The following is a 23,309-nucleotide window of genomic DNA, read 5'->3' on the forward strand; positions in this document are numbered from 1 at the left end:
AGTGGAACAAGGTGCAAAGCTTTCACTAAAACCAAGCTGGGGTAAGAATTCCTCTGGTTCCTCTATGTAGCAACATCATAAATGTGTTTATGAAGACTTCCCATTTAATATTTCTATAAAAAGTGAAAGTACGGGTTTACAATGTCACAAGAAATGCTGAAGAGGGAATATTCATGAATACATTTACGATGTCACTACACAGAAGGAATTCTTCCCTCCTTATAGATGGAACCCATGCCCTGTGATATTAGTAACTATCACTGCTTTAATTAAGGCTTTACCTCATTAATTTAAAATGGATTAATATGGTCATTAAAATAGCAGAAAATGAAATTTCATATAGGCATGTTAATAGGCTTGTTACTAATATCTCAAAGTATAGATATTGCACAGTCCGAGCCCGCGTGCAGCAAGACCTGGACAACATCCAGGCTTGGGCTCATAAGTGGCAAGTAACATTCGCGCCAGACAAGTGCCAGGCAATGACCATCTCCAACAAGAGAGGGTCTAACCACCTCCCCTTGACATTCAACGGCATTACCATCGCCGAATCCCCCACCATCAACATCCTGGGGGTCACCATTGACCAGAAACTTAACTGGACCAGCCATATAAATACTGTGGCTACAAGAGCAGGTCAGAGGCTGGGTATTCTGCGGCAAGTGACTCACCTCCTGACTCCCCAAAGCCTTTCCACCATCTACAAGACACAAGTCAGGAGTGTGATGGAATACTCTCCACTTGCCTGGATGAGTGCAGCTCCAACAACACTGAAGAAGCTCGACACCATCCAGGACAAAGCAGCCCACTTGATTGGCACCCCATCCACCACACTAAACATTCACTCCCTTCACCACCGGCGCACTGTGGCTGCAGTGTGTACCATCCACAGGATGCACTGCAGCAACTCGCCAAGGCTTCTTTGACAGCACCTCCCAAACCCGCGACCTCTACCACCTAGAAGGACAAGAGCAGCAGGCACATGGGAACTACACCACCTGCACGTTCCCCTCCAAGTCACACACCATCCCGACTTGGAAATATATCGCCGTTCCTTCATCGTCGCTGGGTCAAAATCCTGGAACTCCCTACCTAACAGCACTGTGGGAGAACCTTCACCACACGGACTGCAGCGTTTCAAGATGGCGGCTCACCACCACCTTCTCAAGGCCAATTAGGGATGGGCAATAAATGCCGGCCTCGCCAGGGACGCCCACATCCCATGAACGAATTTAAAAAAAAAGTATAGTTTCCATATAAGTAACATATATTCCGCCAGCACACTGATATTCTAGGAATTGTGGCCCACTATGGTTGCATTGAATGAGCCATCACATTCGATGCTGGAATGGGGCACCACTAACATTGTAGCTGAGGGCTAAGTCTGTAATTACCTTCAGGTCCTGTGGTGTAGCAGAAACCTCTTTAGAACATTAATTGTGACCATCAGTAGACAGATGAAGCTGAGTAACAAATGCTGGTCAACCTCATCCTAGGAATGTGGGTTTTTAACCACTCTTTCTCAACCATTCAGATCAAGCCATCAGAATATTCTTACAATAGAAAATAAGCCAACCATCCAGTTCTTGACCAGTCTGGTAAACGAGGAACCAAAGTCATGGCATGTTATGTTGAAGCATTGATTCTTGAGATTATTAAGGCTTTTAGCAAACTTTTATCAGCAGTATGGCAAATCTCAGAAGTCAAGCCTTGATCCCATTCCCTGTCCCATCCCTATCCTGCCCATGCTACCATGTAGTTTTTGGTGGCAAGTCTAATAGATGAGAAATGTTTGTAAAACCTGGTGGTTCTTACTGCCTGGTTGCTCAAAAAAATTCTTACACATGCCAAGCTACACATGCAACAAACAACACTGTAACTAAAAGTGAGCAAAATTTCCATGAAATAAATTATTTTACTCATATATGGATATATCAAAAATAATAAAAGCACCCTGCAATTTCTGATTTGCTGTTTTCTACACTGAGCTAAAAATATTAACAGAACATAGAGTGATGCACAGGCAGTACAAAACAAAATAACATTAATATGGACAGTATCTTCTCCCATGTTATTTTGCTGTATGGGCAAGACCCATTTCACTGTTTCCTACTTTAATTTTTTTCCAGGGCATTAAACATTTGATAATGTACCACATATGATAAGAGACTTATGACATGACAAAGATAACATCACATGAAATTAAGGCGAATGTGGACCTGGATAGACAGGTAGATCAGGGCAGAAAGCAAAGGGTATGGGTGAAAGGAAGTTTCTGAGACTGGAAAGAGACAGTGAGTGGTATTCCATAGGAGTTTTGTTGGGACTGCTCTAATTTAATATATACATATAGGTGATCTGGACTTAGGAATTGAGGGAACAATATAAACATTTGCTGGTAACACCAAATTTAGGGGGTCATGGCACAGTATAAGGATTGTGAAAGACAGCAATGTGACATGTAGGGTAGCAGATGGGCAGATAGGTGACAGATGCAGTTCAATGTAGAGAATGTGAAGTAACACATTTGGTAATAAGAAAAAGGCAAGGAAATACACCTTGAATGGTGAGATTTTAAACGGTAGCGGAGCAGATATATAGGTCGTTAAAAAAGGTAGCACAAGTAGATACGGGCATAAAAAAGGCAAATGGAATCCTTGATTTTGTATTCAGTGGCATAAAATACAAAAGCAAAGAGCTCATGTTAAACTTGTACAAGACTTTAGTTAAGTCACAGTTGGACTTTGGTGTACAGCTTTGGGCACTCCATTATCTGAAGAACATAAAAATAAATGGAAAGATGGTGTAGATTCATTAGGATGTTACCAATGAGAGCAGTTACAGTTGTGACAGAAGACTTGAGAAGTTAGGACTTTTTTCACTAGGGCTGAGAAGGGTAAGTCGCGACCTGATGGAGGATTTCAAGATTATGAAGGGACATGATAAATAGTGATGGGTCAGTAATACAGTAAAAAGAGGGTATAAATGCAAGATGATCACAAAAACAATTTAAGGAGAGATTCGAAACAGTTTCTTTTACACAGAGGTGGTTAGAATGTGGATGGGGGATGAGCAAGAGAGTGGGTTTTGTTCATAGTTGTGGAGAAAAACACCTGCACAGACTTGATGGGCCAAATGGCCTGTTTCTGTGCTGTAACATTCTATGATTATAGATCGTGGAACTCCTTCGTTCCTCAATCTTTCCTTTCTCCTACATCATTTAAGTATTCAAAACCCAAGTTTGGCGTCACCTAATCACTACCTCCTGATTTATTTCATTTTCTCTCCTACTCTTTTTAATATTAACACCATCTAGGTTTTTCAATCCAAAATAAATCTTTTGCTCTTTTTCTTACAAGAGAAGGTCGAGCATTTCTCCACAGAAAGTGGAAAAAAATCTACAGGATCTACATCTTTAATAGGGACTTTCATTTTCTTTATGGGGGCTGCGCAAGGGTGAGATTCCCAAAGGGCTTTTCCAGCATTGAGCTGGAAAACCTATGTTATTTAAAACACTTTTGCTTGTACGGCAAAAGCACATATATCGCTTTAAAGAAATAAAGCAGGTTTCCCAGTTTAGTACTGCAAAAGCACTGATCTGAAACTTCTAGGGGTGGAGGAATTCATGAAGACTGATTGCATTCATTCTACTTCACCTGCTTCCCTCCAAAATACTAACAGATCCTAGCCATTCCATAGATCCAGAGCCTTACACTCCCCGCCTCCCTCCACCCCACCCCCCGGATGTGAATTTTCCTGGATCCCAATAGTTTTCTCTCCAAACATCCCAGATCTTTACACCCACCTTGCCAGTACCTCTGCATTGCAGAACCACATCCTTTCCCACCTCCTGTGACACCCCACCAATGGCCCCACTACTTCTACACATCCAACATGCTACCCCTGCTGCTATCAGACCATCGGCCACCATTCCAACACTACTAAACCACATAGCCACTCCTTCTCCTCAGTACCTTTACATGTGACAGAGACTGAAGTAAAGATGGAGTGAGCGAAACTGAAGTGAAGGAGAGAGAGAAAACGAGGCTGAAATGAAAGGGGAGAGAGAGAAAATGACTAAAATGAAGGAGGAGAGAGCAATTTAGGGTGCTTTTACAGAACAACTTTAGCATTGGGTAAGTGGTTCTTGCTTTGCACCATGCTGAAGTTATAGCGCAAATGAAGCCTTAATCAGATGAGGTCCTCTCATTGGTTACATCACAAGCATCCAGCCTACTGGTCTAAAAGATTGGACACCCCTGTATTTAGAATTCTTTGATTTGCATGAGATTTCAGACAGGAGCAAGGTATCATTTGAAACCAAAGGGTGCTAACAATCTCTCCATAGGAGTCAACAGCTTCTCTCAGTGATAATATCCAGTTTGAAATCTGTTTTTACTGTGAAGTGATTTACTATAGTGCCTGAAGGAATGATCTGATCACCAAGCGTACTTTTTTTTTCCCTCCAATTTTCTTTTCCGCAAGGTGCTGACACATGTTGGGGTATGATTCCATGGGCAAAGGCTCTCAGTTACATTAAATGACATTCATACGTTAGACAGGACAGTAAGCATTGATAGGCTATTCAGCTACTAGGCAGATCCAGTCTTCACCCAACATGTATACTATTCAGCAGGGGTCAGGACCCTGGAAATAACTGAGGTGAATTGTCCTATCACTTCCCTAGCTGAGATCAGCTAACTCAGCACAGACCAGGGTCTGAACTTGGGACCTTCTTGGTCAAGATTGCTTAATATTATATCACACACTCCAATTACCACTGAGCCATCATGGAAGCAGGTCTCGCTGGTTGATTGTTTAAAACCTGGAGTTTTCCTTCAAATATTGTTTTAAAAATTGCTCCTGCGTCCTGCTTTTCATCAATGGATGGCAATAGAGGGAGTGCCTATTTCATTTTCGTTAGCCTGAACCAGGAGTATGTAATTCCTGCAGGTAGGCAACAGTCACTCACTCTCCTACTGACTTCCCAGCAATGTTGATACCCATTTAATAGTTATGTAGACTGGAACCCGCTTATACTGAATCCCTTGCTCAGAGATTTAAACCAGGACCCCCTCCCCCGCCTTCCCTGGTTAAAAATCCAACATCACACATACGGACTGGGAAAAGTCTCTTTCAAATATGTGTGTGCATGTAGATATATCCCCCACCCATTCACTTGCAATTTGTTCTTGCTTCTCTTTTTTTCAGTCAGCAACACACTGTGGGGGGGGGGGGGGGGGGAGGGAGAAGATGTAGGCTTTTGACCAGACAGGGTAAGCATTGGTGTAAATTAAAATGTCTGTTGCTGTTACTTATGCTTCTCTGAATACACTGCAGTAAGAGGAGCATGGGCAAAAACAACCACTGAGGTTAAAAAAAGGAGGAAAGGTGTTTGTGCTTGGGAGCTATATATGACTCAGGTAAAATAAGCTGTGGAGGAGATGATCTTGATGCATGATATGTTCAGTTTTCACATGTAAGCTGATAACACTGATGCATGCTGATAACCTCTCCGCCAGCCACCTGAGTCCTCTCCTGCAGATCATCCCATCCTTGCACTGATCTCATTTTCAAATCCCTCCACAGTTTCAGACCATGTTATTTAAATACACTTCTCCAGTCAAACATCCCAATGTGTGCCAGTTTCTTAATTGAATTGTGTTCTGGCCTCAATCACCCTCACTGCCTACCCATTCTATCTGTTCACTTGGATTGGGATGCCAGCCACAGATAAGCAGTGTTGATGTATTGATTTAATTTTTTTTTGAGGGGGCAGGGTTATAATTTTAAATAGTAAGCTCCAGAATACACCTTATTCTGGGTATTCTGTTAATCTCCCACTTCTGCCTTCAGTGGGGAAGAAATGGTCCAACCCAACGTGGGAAGATGATGGGGTTGGTATTCTGGAAGGATGAGATCAAATCAGCTGAGGAATCTTCATCCAAACCAAAATCACTTGTGATTTTCCTTGTTACAGAGGGGCTGGAGCACATATGCTTGTACATACCTGATTGCAGCCCAGCAAGGTACTCTTAGTCCCCCTTCTTTCCCCACATTTCTGTAATGTGTCTCAGTCAAAGATGTTTTGGCCAGGACAGCTTCAGGTGGGTGATTTTGGTTATAGTATTACCACTAAGACAATCCATTGTTTTATTTTCTCTAATCTATTTGGATCTGGAATCTTAGGATGGATAAAGTCTTTGTCCTCTCAAGGATCTTTTTACAGAAGTCCCAACAAACATTTCAACCATCATGCTAGTACTAACTAAGCCCTTAAACAAACTGTTGATGAGACTAATTTAATATCTTCTGAGACTGATTCTTGTAAAGGAGTTGAGAGCTCACCCGGGATTATATAAACGTTTCTTGAATGGGATCCAGTTCATGGTACATGTGAACCTGAAGCTCCCCTCTGGGTGAATGTGAACCAGAACCCATTCTCTGTGCTCACATGAAGACCTGAGCCAGGCCCCAGTCTTCCAAATACAAGCAATACACTGGGTGAAGATACATTCCTTTTCCTGTCTCAATTCCCTTCACTATCTCCCTGCTCAGAGTTTTGTGGCCAATCAAGTCAACAGGATGGAGCAAGAAACAGAACTGGAACCAAACCGTGCTGAACTCTGTGTGAACAAGGTTGTGGGCTGCAGTTAAAATTTACTGTGTGATCTTTCTGTGGTTAATGCTGTAGTATCAGTAGATGTGGAGCTTCCGTGCTACTACCCTGCTCCCGTTTCACAGTTATAGTCAGTACAGGATGTGGAAGATTCCACACAGAGTTATCACATGATCCCAGACCCCACATTGCTGTCTGACTAGCAACAATGGTGTCTTCTCCAATTTTGTCCTAATTACAGCATGATATTTCTAACACTACGTGGAGGCTGAACAATAATTTGTAACATTTTAAAAAAACACTTTGTTTTACTAGAATAATGGGGTAGAGTAGTAGTAACTTTCTTTCGATTGCTGCAAAAATATGGAGTATCTCATGGTGCTCATCACTGGTGCAACATCTCTGAAACAATAACAGTTTAGCCAGGGCCAGGGCTCCAACCCCTCCTTTGCTGCTTGTCAAAAATGAACTGGGGCTTGGCAGATAGAAGAAGTAGGTTAACTAAAATGAATTTACTCATGGAATAATATGTTGATGTGGTGTACTAAGACACTAGTGTTTTTATTTTCGTAAAGAGACAAGTACAATAAGACCCCCACAACGATTAAACAGGTTGAAATCAACCACATGGAACACACCCAAAGTTTTGTTCAAAAAACTGAACTTTAAGTTCAGCAGAAGTGAACTTGAAATTTAAATCTACCACCTTGCAGGCAGTGACAGTGCCTCTCCCTTGGCACTCAGTCTCTCTGATCTGTTCAGAGGCTCTGTCATTCAACAGCCACTTGATTTCAATCCCTGGTGTGTGCCGAGTTAGCTAATCTTAGCCAAGGCAGCAATAGAGGTACTTCAATCTTCCTCAGTCCCACTGGAGTAGGGAAGGAAGAAAGAAAATCACAGAGGGCTTCCACTCTTGATTGCTATCTAGTGACCTCCACTGGAAAGTTTATGTTTTTGGACATTGCGTGAGGAGGACAGGATCGTGCATGGTTGTGGTGCCCTTTCACTGTACAATAGCTTGCTGGCTTTCACTGTCTAGGCTCACAAACGGATAAAGGTCAATTGGGCGAGGTACCAGAGAGTATCTGGCACCCTTGCAACTATAACCCAGCACAAGTCAACGTCTTCAAGCGAGGACAGTAGAAAACTGGGAGGGGGAGAAAAGTCAAAGTAAAAATTCTAAATTTTATCATGCACCAGATTGGAGAGATAATATTTTCCTCATGCGTTCAGAGTGATGCAATCTTGTCGAGGACTGACAATATCTGTCCTCAGTTCTGGCAGCTCTGAGCGTGAGTGAAATCACTCAAAGCAACATACCCACATTTAAGAGCACAGTTAAGAACAACCATCATGAGTAATGAGGCCATGAAAGGATGTGAGAAATAGAAGCTTAACTGAAAGAAAAAAAGACCCTCCCCCCCCCCCCCCCCACCCTTTCTTTCCTTTAACCCTGGCTTTACTCTGCAGGTTAACAAATCACCAATTCAGGTAAAACAGATTCTAAAGAATGATTTAATAGACCTGGGTTGTCAGGAAGTATAAATGACAAACAGGCTAATTAGGAATAGAAGTTTCAGAAATCCACACACGTACTTATTCTAGTCAATATCTGATCTATCCAGTACTCTGTTTTGCTTTTTCCAAGGGGATCATTGCTCAATTTAATGTTTTATTCACATGACTGGTCTTAAAGTTGATGCTGTATATATATTTTGTCAAACATTTGTACTTGCATTCATGTATGTTTTGCAAAATTATAGATAATGAACAATAGACAAAAAAGTGGATTGGTGAGGGGTTACATTTTGTTACATGAATTAATCACGAGAGTTCATGACCTAATCACAATAGGGCACTGACCCTGACAAGCAATGGTAAGCAGTATACTGTAACTTCATCAGTAATTGTGAAGTTTGGAGAAAGGGTGCAGGATAAAATGGGGCAGAACCAAGTTGTCACCATGTGTACAAAGAAATAAGGGTCAAGTTGGTGAGGTTTGGTCCTGTTAGGGTCAGATGTTTGTACTTTTGATTGCAGAGAAAAATCTTTACATGTAAATTCAAAATATACTCTTATGTTACAACAATTTATATGGAGGGAAAATCAGACAGGTTCTGTTACTGGCATGTGATCGTCCCTGCCACATTTTCCTCTCTGCACTCCAGACCTGGGCCATGCTTAACGCCCAAGTGGTAAATACGAAAATCTATCCCTTTCAAAAAATGAAGGGAAGAAAATTGGATGGGGGAGCTTTAATTCTGCATCTCATAGCTGAGTATTACAAACAGGATCATAAACCTTTTGTTGAGAAAGTTTATCAGTGATTCCTCTGATCACTGTAGTATTTCCTGTCTGCAGAAGAGTTGTGTTGTGCAGTAGCAGTGCCTCATTTCCTGTTATGGGGCACTGTGTGGTAACTGTGTATCTAACGCAGATCATTATCTTACTAGTGCACAGCAGGATCTACCAGCAACTGTTACTCTGCTGCCAGCTGCCTTTGCGTTGAACACAGAACATTCGAGAAATCAAACAATTCCACTTTTCAAATGAGCTTGTGGCGGGGGAGGGGGAGTTTATTATCAGAACCCCTTTTTAATATTAAGTTAATAATTATGTTAACTATTTCTGTTAATTTCTAGATGTAGGCTGAGTTTTGCAATTTTGTGCTCACCACCTTCTGTTCACTAAGGTGAATGGGAGTCATGGGCTGACAAGGGCAGAAGTGGAAATCCCTAGTCATAGTTTTTTCTCTCAGCTTTCTTCCTTTTTCTTTTCTCTCCTGGAGATGTTGGCTCATGCTGTGGTATGGATTCCTGGGCACTAGCCACCCTCTGGTATTTGGCCCAAGTGTCCATTCTTCATGTGTAGTGTGTGTCAGCAGGCTCATTAACTCCAGGGTAGTTGGGAAGGTGGAGGGTTCACAGCCCAGCCCAATCCTGTCTTCATCTGACTTTTACACAAGTGTACTTTCCAGCAGGTGTCCTTATACCATGATCAGGAACGGGAACCCTGGCTAATTTGTTTCTCTTCCCCCTAGCCCAGGGGCCCTGAAGCCAATTATAAGGGCTCTACCATACTGACTGGGAGCACAGACTGGAGATTGAACCTGGGACCTTCCTGCTTTGTGCAGCTCAGGACCAGATGGTACATTTATCCACTGAGCCATCAGAAGCTGCCATATAGACTTAGTTTAAAAGGCACCGCCTCCGTCAGAAAAGCAGTTGACAATATTTTGGTCAGGGAGAGAACGGAATCAAAATATCCATGCATGATGATGTCACATGCAACGTGCTTATACGTATCTTAGTGGTTTTGGTTATTTTGCTGTAGATTTTCAACAAAAAAGTAAAACAGTTGCTTAATGTGCCCTGAGTGTTGGTAACACAGCCATTGTAACTGGCTGACAGTTGCCATGGCGCTGATTTAATGAACACTGAATAGAACTGGAATGACCTTTATCACTGGAGCAGCCTGGCCTGGTGATCATCGTTTGAATTTCCCTCCAAGTAGATAATATAGGTTTTCCACCAGTGATTAATAGTTAGTTTAATTAGCTATTTGGACTACCCAGCAGCAAAGTTAGCTGATTTATTGAGACCCTTACCAGTCAATTCATTACTTAGTTGAGTTAACTGGTTAGGCAATTTACTAAGATAACAGCATTTGATCTTTAGTCCCAAGTCCCAGGGTGTTAAAATAACTATCCCCCCCCCCACCAGTACCCCATTGGTATATTCTTTAAGATGCCACTGGGTGCAAGAACATAGATTCTTATTCTGCGTGTCTGACTTTTTTCCGTTCATGTGCTTTTTCTCAGATGTCAGATCCAACTAACTGGCTGCACAGCACCAAGAAACTTTGTCAGGTTGTGATTGAAAGGAGTGAACAACGAATGCCAATGCATCTCAAAGAAGTAAGTGACTAGGATACTTGCTGGCTTCATATTACAAACTCTTCAATACCAGGTCAAGCTGCCTGGAAAGAGGCTGTGGAAATGTGCTGCATGACTAGAGGAGGATCTGAGAAACATTACCAAGCTAGGGAAGGGAGAGGCAAAATATGATGATGAGTCAGTTGACTGAGAATGCCGTCGAACGGGGGGGACGGGGAGCGCCGTCGAACGGGGGGGACGGGGAGCGCCGTCGAACGGGGGGGACGGGGAGCGCCGTCGAACGGGGGGGACGGGGAGCGCCGTCGAACGGGGGGGACTGAGAAAACTGCTGAATGAGGGATAGGAGCGTTGTGTCTGCTATTCGAGAAACAGATTCCCTAATCTGTGCAGTGGACGGTGTGGAATGTACGTACTGTACAGTTGCAGTGTTTGTTGTGCTTCCCATTCAGAGTTGTTAATTACTTATCACCTAAATTTTTTTCAACTTTTCCTAATTTTGAATTTACGGTGAGCATCAGTTAAAAAGAGGCTGACTTTTTTTTAATATTAAAAGGTAGCTTCTTTTAAGATGACGCATACCATTGGAAACCATTTTTTAAAAATTCTAAATTTATTGATGCAGAATAGGACTACAGAATTGAAACTGCATTAAAAGAAAACTTAATAAACTTTAAACAATGGTGCTTATAGCCCACTTCTGATTCTCCAAGGTGGATTCAAATAGAAATTATTTTTAAATATAATAATTTTAATTCATCTCAGATGTGTCTTGGGGGACCTAAATTGGTGTGCCTGGGCTAGGTAGGGGAAATACTCCAGCTACAGGTCATAATTTCCTGACCACTGTTGGAATGTGTACGTGTGGATTTGAGCGAGGACAGGATGTGGCTTGGCTTGGCACAGCTAGGCTGTGAGGTTCCCCATTGTCGAATAGCTTGTCAACACTCTCGGCCCCCGTGTAACGTTCCAGAGATTTGCTCGTGCCCACTGAACTGTATCAACCAATGAGACCACTTGGAAGGTGGGACTGCACGTATGCTGTCGGAACCAATCAAATTGCTTGGAGATAAGGATCGAGGAAGCAGTCAGAGCCAATCAGACTTTACTTCCATCGTTGGTTACACACGAATTTGAAGCAGAGGTATTTAAAAGAAATTGTTGGCTTCCAAGAGTCCCAGTTACAGATGTGTTTATTTAGTGAATGTCCCCGAAGGTTGTGGAACAAAGAAAGGTGCTAAAACCCAGCTTTTAAAATCTTTTCAATTTCCTCAACAGAACTTTCTGGAGTACGTTTTCTTTTATGGAAAGGTTTATTTGCTTTAAGACTGAAGGAGCTGGTTCTTTGAGATTAGAAGGACGTTCCCCGGTCTGAGTGTATTAACTGGCTTTAATGGAGCATTCCTGTCCTTGAGAAATTGCAACAGTTTGTCTTTTTTTAAAGAAAGGAAAATAAGGTTGGGGTGGTGGGAAGTTCTACTTGATTTTTAAAATTACGACGAGATCTACCCATAGATTTACAGGAGGCTCCAAAAAGCTAGAAATTGCAGCAAATCAAGTGTCAAAAATCAAAATTCCCTTGTTAGGCAGATGCTCCAGCCCCTCTAGAAAATAAATCTCATGTCTTCAGCTATGGAGATCGGGCGGGAAAGTGGAGTTGAGGTCGAAGATCAGCCATGATCTTATTGAATGGCGGAGCAGGCTCAAGGGGCCATATGGCCTACTCCTGCTTCTATTTCTTATGTTCTTATGTCAATCTGCCTTCAATAATTTCTAAAGCCCCCACAGTTGCAAACTCTACTGTTGTGTACTACAATAAAAGTGATCAAAATGATAGATTATGACAAGCTGATGTCCCCTCACATTTTCAACCAAACTCCTGGTCTTCATATGCCATTAGGTCTATATTCAGGGCTATTTTTGAGTTGTCAGCTTTTTTTGAAGCAGTTGACCAGCTTTTGATAGTTTTCTCAGTTGCCGTGTATAAATATAGGGTAGAAGGCTACAGGGCCACTTCTGATCACTGGGGGGTGCTCTAAGCGACATTGCTCCAGAAAAGAAACTCAAAACTCTGCAAATGGCTAAAATGTGCTTCAAGCTCAGTTTTTAAAAGTATCAAAAGCTGCCTTTATACTGTCCTTTTAATTTGGATTCCCAGAGCTTGGCATCTACGCCCAGACTGCTGGTCATTTATGCAGTTAACTTTGTTTTCTGTAGCCTGGTGGCAGAATCATTTACCCAAGTAAAACTGGGTCTACAGGTTTGACAACAGGCTACAACAATTGGATTTAACAACACAAATGTTGGGAGACAGAATCTGAGTTAAAAGAACAATATAAAAGAAGCTCACGTTGCTTCAACAGAAAGTCCAGCGTTTAACCCAGAGGGGAAAGTTTGAAGTTTTCTGTAAGATCTGGGCAGCAATAATGGAGATGATTTTCACTCTGAGCCGGGTACCCCACGCGACCGCAGATATTCGCGTGGGGAATCCGGAAGTGAATTGAGTGCGTTGCAATCTGTGATCGCAACTTAATTGAGGGTAAGTATTTGAGCTTCCGCGTTTCCCACGTGCCAGGCAGCCAGATTGACAGGCTGGCTAACTCTCGGCAGTGAAAGGAGCTGCAAATCAGAGAGGGGAGCAGAAGGCAGAGAAAGGTCATCGGGCTTGGAAAAAATCGGAGGTGGTGAGGGAACGGGAACGACATCGTGGGGGGAGGGGTCAGCCAGCATCAGGGGTGGGGGGAGGGGGGGTCTAGTCAGCAATGGAGATTGGGGGGGTCCAGCCAAAAACGAAGATCTTGAGGGGGTTGGGGAGGTCCAGCATTGGGGAGCTGGGGGGTCGGCCAATCGTGGGGTTCCTGTTGGCCAGGTGAGCTTGTTGGGCCTAGATGAAGCATTCCTAATGTCCTTCAGGGAAGGAAACCTGCCGTCCTTACCCAGTCTGGCCTATATGTGACTCCAGACCCACAGCAATGTGGTTGATTCTTAATCGCCCTCTGAAATGGCCTAGCAAGCCACGCAGTTGTAAAACCTCGCTAAAAAAAGTCATAACAAGAATAAAACCGGACAGACCACCCGGCATCGGACCACTAGGCACCAGACACGACAAAGGCAAACCAAGCCCAGTCGACCCTGCAAAGTCCTCCTCACTAACATCTGGGGACTTGTGCCAAAATTGGAAGAGCTGTCGCACAGACTAGTCAAGCAACAGTCTGACATAGTCATACTCATAGAATGATACCTTTCAGCCAATGTCCCAGACTCTTCCATCACCATCCCTGGGTATGTCCTGTCCCACCGGCAGAACAGACCTACCAGAGGTGGTGGTACAGTGATATACAGTCAGGAGGGAGTGGCCCGGACCCCATGAAATCTCATGGCATCAGGTCAAACATAGGCAAGGAAACCTCCTGCTGATTACCACCTACCGTCCTCCCTCAGCTGACAAATCAGCACTCCTCCATGTTGAGCACCACTTGGAGGAAGCACTGAGGGTAGCAAGGGCACAGAATATACTCAGGATGGGGGACTTCAATGTCCATCACCAAGAGTGGCTCGGTAGCACCACTACTGACCGAGCTGGCCGAGTCCTGAAGGACATAGCTGCCAGACTGGGCCTGCGGCCGGTGGTGAGTGAACCAACAAGAGGAAAAAAACTACTTGACCTCGTCCTCACCAGTCTACCTGTCGCAGATGCATCTGTCCATGACAGTATTGGTAGGAATGACCACCGCACAGTCCTCGTGGAGACAAAGTCCCATCTTCGCACTGAGGGCACCATCCAATGTGTTGTGTGGCACTGTAACCTCATGGCCCGGCATATTCCTCACTCTACCATTACCAACAAGCCAGGGGATCAACCCTGGCTCAATGAGGAGTGTAGAAGAGCATGCCAGGAGCAGCACAGGCATACCTAAAAATGAGGTGCCAACCTTATGAAGCTACAGCTCAGGACTACTTGCTTGCTAAACAGTGGAAGCAACATGCTATAGACAGAGCTAAGCAATTCCACAACCAACGGATCAGATCAAAGCTCTGCAGTCCTGCTACATCCAGTCGTGAATGGTGGTGGACAATTAAACAACTAACAGGAGGAGGAGGCTCTGCAAACATCCCCATCCTCAATGATGGCGGAGCCCAGCACGTGAGTGCAAAAGACAAGGCTGAAGCGTTTGCAACCATCTTCAGCCAGAAGTGCTGAGTGGATGATCCATCTCGGCCTCCTCCCGATATCCCCACCATCACAGAAGCCAGTCTTCAGCCAATTCGATTCACTCCATGTGATATCAAGAAACGGCTGAGTACACTGGATACAGCAAAAGCTATGGGCCCCGACAACATCCCGGCTGTAGTGCTGAAGACTTGTGCTCCAGAACTAGCCGCGCCTCTAGCCAAACTTCCAATACAGCTACAACACTGGCATCTACCCGACAATGTGGAAAATTGCCCAGGTATGTCCTGTTCACAAAAAGCAGGACAAATCCAATCCGGCCAATTACCGCCCCATCAGCCTACTCTCAATCATCAGCAAAGTGATGGAAGGTGTCGTCGACAGTGCTATCAAGCGGCACTTACTCACCAATAACCTGCTCACCGATGCTCAGTTTGGGTTCCACCAGGACCACTCGGCTCCAGACCTCATTACAGCCTTGGTCCAAACATGGACAAAAGAGCTGAATTCCAGAGGTGAGGTGAGAGTGACATCAAGGCAGCATTTGATCGAGTGTGGCACCAAGGAGCCCTAGTAAAATTGAAGTCAATGGGAATCAGGGGGAAAACTCTCCAGTGGCTGGAGTCATACCTAGCACAAAGGAAGATGGTAGTGGTTGTTGGAGGCCAATCATCTCAGTCCCAGGACATTGCTGCAAGAGTTCCTCAGGGCAGTGTCCTGGGCCCAACCATCTTCAGCTGCTTCATCAATGACCTTCCCTCATAAGGTCAGAAATGGGGATGTTCGCTGATGATTGCACAGTGTTCAGTTCCATTCGCAACCCCTCAAATAATGAAGCAGCCCATGCCTGCCTGCAGCAAGACCTGGACAACATCCAGACTTGAGCTGATAAATGGCAAGTAACAAGTGCCAGGCAATGACCATCTCCAACAAGAGAGAGTCTAACCACCTCCCATTGACATTCAATGGCATTACCATCGCTGAATCCCCCATCATCAACATCCTGGGGGTTACCATTGACCAGAAACTTAACTGGACCAGCCATATAAGTACTGTGGCTATAAGAGCAGGTCAGAGGCTGGATTTTCTGCGGCGAGTGACTCACCTCCTGACTCCCCAAAACCTTTCCACCATCTACAAGGCACAAGTCAGGAGTGTGATGGAATATACTCCACTTACCTGGATGAGTGCAGCTCCAACAACACTCAAGAAGCTTGACACCATCCAAGGACAAAGCAGCCCGCTTGATTGGCACCCCATCCACCATCCTAAACATTCACTCCCTTCACCACCGGCGCACTGTGGCTGCAGTGTGTACCATCCACAGGATGCACTGCAGCAACTCGCCAAGGCTTCTTCGACAGCACCTCCCAAACCCGTGATCTCTACCACCTAGAAGGACAAGGGCAGCAGGCACACGGGATCAACACCACCTGCATGTTCCCCTCTAAGGTCACACACCATCCCAACTTAGAAATATATCGCCGTTCCTTCATCATCGCTGGGTCAAAATCCTGGAACTCCCTTCCTTACAGCAATGTGGGAGAACCTTCACTGCACGGACTGCAGCGGTTCAAGAAGGCGGCTCACCACCACTTTCTCAAGGGTAATTGGGGATGGGCAATAAATGCTGGCCTTGCCAGCGATGCCCACATCCCATGAACGAATAAAAAAAAAATTCCTGCTTCTCTAGGCCCACAAGCAGTGCAATAAAGGCACTCACCTCGTAGATCCGGCCCTTCCTGGCTACTTTCACCTGATGTGATTTGGAAGTGTAATATAAATGGAGTATCAGTTCTGCCATTTCTCCCCTATATATTGGCCATATAGAGAGAGAGAGAGAGAGAGAGAGATTTGTCTTCAGGAGCTTTCTCCCTTGCTTCCCTCCTCCATACCATCCTCTATTTTAAAAAAACTTCACATGCACATACCTGACATGATGGATCAGCACTCTCCATGCACTGGTGTGCTGGTTTGTATTTTGCCTGCTTCAATGTGCAAAACTTTCACTTTAGATGACACATTTGATATTTCAGTTTGCACACTGGACGTTGGTACTTGACATTCATGCAGTAGGTATTTAATGGGGCATGAAATCCAAGGGCACCTCCGCTAAAACTGGGATGACTCAACAGATTACTACAACTAAAAGTTATAGAACTTCACAGCACAGAGGTCTTTGTCCACCAAGGCATTAGCCTTGGCTCAGTGCTGGCACTCACCTCTGAGTCAGAAGATTGTGGGTTCAAGCCCCATCCCAGGATTTAAGTATATAATCCAGGCTGACTCTTCAGTGCAGTACTGAGGGAGTGCTGCACTGTGAAAGGTGCTGTTTCTCAGATGAGCTAAACCGAGACTCTATCTGGCCTCTCGTGGCACTATTTGAAGAAGAGCAGGTGAGTTCCCCTGGTATTCTGGTCAATATTTACCGTTCACCCAACAGCACTAAAAACAGATTATCCGGTCATTTTATCTCATTGCTGTTTGTGAGACCTTGCTGTGCACTAATTGGCTGCTGTTTCCTACAGTATATCAGTAACTACAACTTCCAGTCGGCCTGGATTATGTACTTAAATCCTGGGATGGGGCTTGAACCCACAATCTTCTGACTCAGAGGTGAGTGCTAGCACTGAGCCAAGGCTAATGCCTTGGTGGACAAAGACCTCTGTGCTGTGAAGTTCTATAACTTTTAGTTGTAGTAATCTGTTGAGTCATCCCAGTTTTAGCGGAGGTGCCCTTGGATTTCATGCCCCATTAAATACCTACTGCATGAATGTCAAGTACCAATGTCTAGTGTGCAAACTGAAATATCAGATGTGTCATCTAAAGTGAAAACTTTAGATACTACTACTTTGAAGTTGTAGTTTTATTGGCTGTAAAGCGCTTTGATACGTCCTGAGGTCATGAAAGGCGCTATATCAATGCAAGTTCTTTCTTACTGTTGGATCCTTCAGTTATAAAATGGGAGATTTACATTGAAATTAAATATTTTTAAGGGAGAATGCTTTTCAGCTTTGTCAACCAGTTTTCTGGTGCTACCTGTTATTCCAAAACCTGGGCCTAATTATGACTGATTTCATAATTATTTTCTTTTGTCATTTCCTTGATGCAGACAATGTGATTTTTATTTGCTTTGTGCTTTCTCATGTAGGAAGTGACTACCACTTACCCAGAACTCCATGAGCTGATGGAATCCATCCAACTGCATCACCTAAAAGAAGATGATGTCATTTTAATCAAAGGGTTAGAGCACCATTCTGAGGTGATAGCAGATGGGTCACAGGTAAACTGCAAAGCTAGCAAAATCAGCACATCACAATGCCTCCCTCCAAGGCATACTTTCTTGGGTACAGGAGTGAATTGATATGTTTCTTGAAATGTGTGTTGCCTTAACTAGGGAATGGGACAGGTTTCCACTTTGTAAGTCCTCTTAGTATCAAGCACTGCCAGCTCAGTACTAGCACAGGTTAAAGGCAGAGCAAACCTCTCTTAATTTCGGCCCCAATAGTGTATCTTACATCAGGTCTACAGCACAGAAACAGGCCATTTGGCCCAACTGGTCTATGCCAGCATTTATACTTCACACGCGCCTCCTCCCATCCCTCTTCATCTAACCCTATCAGCAAATCCCGCTATTTCTTTCTCGCTTATCTAGCTTCCCTTAAATGCATCTATGCTATTGGTCTCAACTACTCAATGTGGTAGCATGTTCCACATTCTTACCACTTTTTGGGTAAAGAAGTTTCTCCTGAATTCCCTATTGGATTTATTAGTGACTATCTTATATTTATGACCTCTAATTTTGGAACACGCCCACAAGTGGAAACATTTTCTCTACATCTACCCTATCAAACCCATTCATTATCTTAAAGATCTTTTCTAGAGAAAAGAGCCTCAGACTGTTCAGCCTTTCCTGATAAACATAGCCTCTCAGTTCTGTTATCATCCTTGTGAATCTTTTTTGCCCCTCCTCCAGTGCCTTTATATCCTCCTTATAATATGGAGACCAGAACTATGCACAGTATTCCAAGTGTGGCCTAATGAAAGTTCGATACAAGTTTAACATAACTTCTCTGCTTTTCAATTCTATCCCTCTAGAAATGAACTCCTGTGCTTGGTTTGCTTTTTAACTTGCATTGTTACTTTTAGTGATTTGTGGATGTGTACCCTGAGATCCCTTTGCTCCTTTCCCCCATTTAGACTCTTATTAAACAAGCAGTGTGTTCCCTCTTTATTCTTCCGATCAAAATGCACCAGCTCACACTTATCTATATTGAAATTCATTTGCCAACTACATGCCCATTCTGTAAGTTTATTAATGTCGTCTTGTATTTTGTTGCATTCTTCCTTTGTGTTAACTACACCCCCCAATTTGGTACTGACCACAAATTTTGAAATTGTACTTCCGATTCCTGAGTCCAAATTGTTAATGTAAATTGTGAACAACAGTGGTCCTAGCACCGATCCCTGTGGATCACCATTTCCCACCTTTTGCTAGTTTGAGTAGCTACCCTTAACTCCTACTCTATGTTTTCTGTTTTGTAGCCAGCTTGCTATCCATTCTACTACCTGTCACCTGACTCCACATGCTCTGAACCTTAGTCATGAGTCTACTATGTAGTACCTTATCGAAGGCCTTTTGAAAATCCAAATATATTACATCTACTGCATTACCCTTGTCTACTCTTTCTGTTACTTCTTCAAAGAATTCAATAAGGTTGGTCAAGCATAACCTTCCCTTTTGAAATCCATGCTGGCTACCCTTTATTATATTTTCGGTTTTGAGATTTTTTCAATTACATCTTTGAGTAAAGATTCCATTATCTTTCCTACCACTGATGTTAAGCTTGTTGGTCTATAGTTCCCTGGACTTATTCTGTCTCCCCTTTTAAATATAGGAATCATGTTAGCTGTCTGCCAGTCCTCTGGCACTATTCCCTTTTCTGATAAATTTTTATATATATGTAATAGTGCCTCTGCTATCTCTTCCCTAACTTCTTTTAGCATGCGCAGATGCAATCCATCTGGACCAGGGATTTTATCTTCTCTAAGTTTGATTAGTTTATCAATTATCTCCTCCCTTTCTATCTTAAATGTCTTTACATCATTTTTTCTAATGTCATGTCCACCTTGTTAGTCTCCCTGGTAAATACTGAGGCAAAGTAACTATTCAATATTTCTGCCATTTCACTGTCTTTACATGTGAGTTTATCTTGTGCATTCCTTAGTGGCCCTATCCCTATCCTGATTTTTTTTTTGTTATTTATGTGTCTGTAGAATACTTCACTAGTTCTTTTTATATTCCTTGATAATTTATTTTTGTAGTTCTTCTATGCTTTCCTAATTGTTTGTTTGACTTCTTTCCTAACCTCTTCGTATTCCTTTTTGTCATCCTCACCTTTATTGTCTATATACTTATAGTATGCCTTTTTCTTTTGGTTTCAATTTTCTCTATGCACCCTCCCTCCTTGCAACCATTTTCCAATTTTGTACAAATCCATCTCACAGCTTTGGTGCTGGATCTTGCACATGTTTCTAATGTGTCCCTAAGAGTTCTGATCTATGAAGAAGAACTTTCAAGTTCTTATTAAGGATTAATAAGGTCTTAATCCTTATTAAGAGATGGTCTTAATATGGATTAAGACCATCTCTTAATGGTCCTACTTAAAGGAGTAGGACCATTAAGAGTTGAAGGAGGTGAGCTGTAGTGGAGTGTGGGAGAATGGCAGAAATATTAAATAAGTACTTTGCTTCAGTTTTCACAGATGAGATAGAAATTGGGCTTGTAGAGCTACCAGATATAAGTTACCAAAAGGTTATAATTCAAAAAGGTACAAATGAAGTCACTCGAACTTAGTGGTTCACATCCAAAGATTCTGAGGGAAGTTGGGAAGGCTCTAATTATCATTTTCCAAAATTCTGTGGAAAAGAAAAACTTGCCAGAGGCCCGGAGAGTGGCAAATATGACGAGCGCCTTCAGACGAAATTATAGGCCAGTTAGTCTTACTTCAACTGTTGGTAAACAACTGGAGCCTTTAATATGGGATCAAGTTACTAGGCATTTGGAGGAATATGAGTGAATCAGGGCTAGTTGGGATGGATTTCTAAAAGACATTTCATGCTTGACCGACCTTAAGAGAATTCTTTGAAGAAATAACAGAGGATGGATAAAGGAGATACAGTGGGGGTGGTTTATATGGACTTTCAAAAAGCATTTGATAAAATACCACATAAAAACTTACGCAAAATGCGAATCAGCACCCCATTTTACACCGCCCTGATTTTCTTTTCCATTGAAAATCGTAAAAGAAAATTGGGCACGGTGTAAAACGGCCAGTGGATTTGGTATAAGCGTGTTTTGCATTACTGGCAAAGACCAATTACTCCTCCATAGAATATAAAAGCAAGCAAGTACTGTTGAACTTGTACAAGACCGTATTTATTTGCTGTTGGAATATTCTATGCACTTTTAGGCACCCCATTATAGGATAGATATAAAAGCAATGGAGAAGGTGCATTCAGTGGCATGTCATCAGGGATAAATACTGAAAGTTATGAAGAGAGACTTGAGAAGTAGTAGGGGGTCATATTGGATAAGCCCCAAAACCGGGCAACATTTGTGCTGCCTAGTGATTTACCTGATTGTTGCAAGCAGCCAGGCCTAGCTGCGCTGTTGAGTGGCTGCTCACCAGCAGGGGGCCCCGATATCGCGAGTGGCTAGCACCACTTAAAGGCAGCCTGCACCTCATTTGCAAAATATAAGATACGGGTCCGCACAGAGTCTGAACGGAGATCAGACATCGCACAGGTAAAACACAGATGTAGGTCCCGTCCCTATGTTTACAAACTGTTGAGTTATTTTAAAACATTGAATAAAGGTTGCACACTCCTAAATCCCACATCCTCCAATCTGCACGCCAGACCCACCAATCTGCCAATCTGAGTTTGTACCAGTCCTGCAAGAGAGCGTGCACCAAAGTTCTTTGATGATGCACTAGAGGCCTTGGTGCAAGAGGTGGACAGAAGGAGGGACATCCTATATCTGCGGTCGGGGGGGGGGGTGGGGCCAGAGGCCCTCCAGACATAAGCTCCCGAGGCAGTGGAAGGCAGTAGGGGACGCAGTCAATGCCAGGTGCAATGCAGGAAAAAGTTCAATGCTTTGACATGAGTGGTCAAGGTGAGTGAGGTCAACTGTCAAGTGGCGTCTCCTACCAACTGCACCACTAGCCTCATCCACTACTCTACGCACTACACCCCCATTACCGACATACCAACAAACTCTTTCAATCAGTACTCAACTCTTCCAATCAGATGCTTCCTCTCACCCTCACACATTACCACTATTGCAAGCCGCACACCCACAACTCACAGGTCAACACACTGGCAGCTATTCAACCATGACAGTCACATCACCCAAACATCTTGCAGGACACTTACCGACACACTTCCTGCTTTCTTGCAGGAGAGGTTGGTACATAACTGGAGGCAGCAAGTGGCAGTAGCTCCATGGATCATGAACCTGCTGACCTTGCTCAGGATGACAGCATTCCTGTCCCAACCCCTACCACTGTGCCAGTGCCCTTGCTGTTGCCTGTCAGCTAGCCAGCTCATTCCTTGTAAGCTGTTAAACTTTATTAAAGGAACATAGTAACAGGAGTAGGCCATTTAGCCCCTCAAGCCTGTTCTGCCATTCACTGAGATCATGGCTGATCTGTGACCTAACTCCTTATACCCGCCTTAGCCCCATAATCCCTTAGTACCTTTGGTTAACAGAAATCTATCAATCTCAGATTTAAAATTAATAATTGAGCTAGCATCAACTGCCGTTTGCAGATGAGCGTTCCAAACTTCTACCACCCTTTGTGTGTACCAACATTTTCTAACTTCACTCCTGCAAGTCCTGGCTCTAATTTTTAGGCTATGTCCCCTAGTCCTAGTATTCAAGTATAAGAGACCTCCAAAAACAGTTACAAATGCATCAGCAGCCAGAAGCAATAATCCAGCAACTAACCTGTATCTCCCTATAAATAGCACTGGTCGGGGATCCTCCATGTTGTTTACGACCTGTTCAGTTGTGCGAAGTTAAGACAGTGTACTGGCTGGAGCGTTGAGTTCCAAAATTGCATCTGTTCCTTTAAATCAGTGTTGCACACTGATCTACCGCATATTCTCCCTACTTTACATGGTGCAGACGTTTGTTATCTGCGCGTGCACGAACGCCTTTACCAAGATGGCATCCGGTGCACGTTACGCTAGAAGTGTGGGCGCACATTCCAGACACTATTTTGGGTCCTTAGGAGTCCGCGTAGTGCCTACATCAGAAGCGCTACGTGGCCCAATTTAGAGCCCATGGCATTTTTCAGTAAGCTGAGAAGGTTAAGGGTAATTTGATAGAGGTCTATAAGACTAGAAAAGGTTATAAGATAAATAATAATAGCCGGGAATTTGCTAAAAACTTGTGCCATAATAATGGCGCATTTATGGTGTACGCCATTATCATAGTCCCGCCCCCATTAAAATCAACGTCAATCGCAAATTTGCTGCATTGAAGCCAGTGTTTATGCTGCTGCCACTTAGACTTAAAAATAATCGGCGCCAATATCGCCGTTGCATCAAGTTCCGGATTT

At 43.5% G+C, this 23,309-nt stretch overlaps 2 protein-coding genes across 3 annotated transcripts in view; one reads left to right on the forward strand and one right to left on the reverse strand.

The window, feature by feature from the left end:
- Positions 1 to 23,309, reverse strand: part of ccnb3 (cyclin B3) — an 80,257-nt gene that overhangs the window by 38,097 nt on the left and 18,851 nt on the right. The window lies entirely within an intron of this gene.
- Positions 1 to 23,309, forward strand: part of si:dkey-171c9.3 (A-kinase anchor protein 11) — a 37,019-nt gene that overhangs the window by 1,901 nt on the left and 11,809 nt on the right. The window contains exons 2-3 of the mRNA XM_067997014.1: positions 10,440 to 10,535; positions 17,834 to 17,965. Of these exons, the coding sequence (XP_067853115.1) occupies positions 10,440 to 10,535; positions 17,834 to 17,965 (228 nt within the window). The remainder of the gene's footprint in view (positions 1 to 10,439; positions 10,536 to 17,833; positions 17,966 to 23,309) is intronic.

Source organism: Heptranchias perlo, chromosome 15 (assembly GCF_035084215.1).
Source record: "Heptranchias perlo isolate sHepPer1 chromosome 15, sHepPer1.hap1, whole genome shotgun sequence".
NCBI classification, from domain to species: domain Eukaryota; kingdom Metazoa; phylum Chordata; class Chondrichthyes; order Hexanchiformes; family Hexanchidae; genus Heptranchias; species Heptranchias perlo.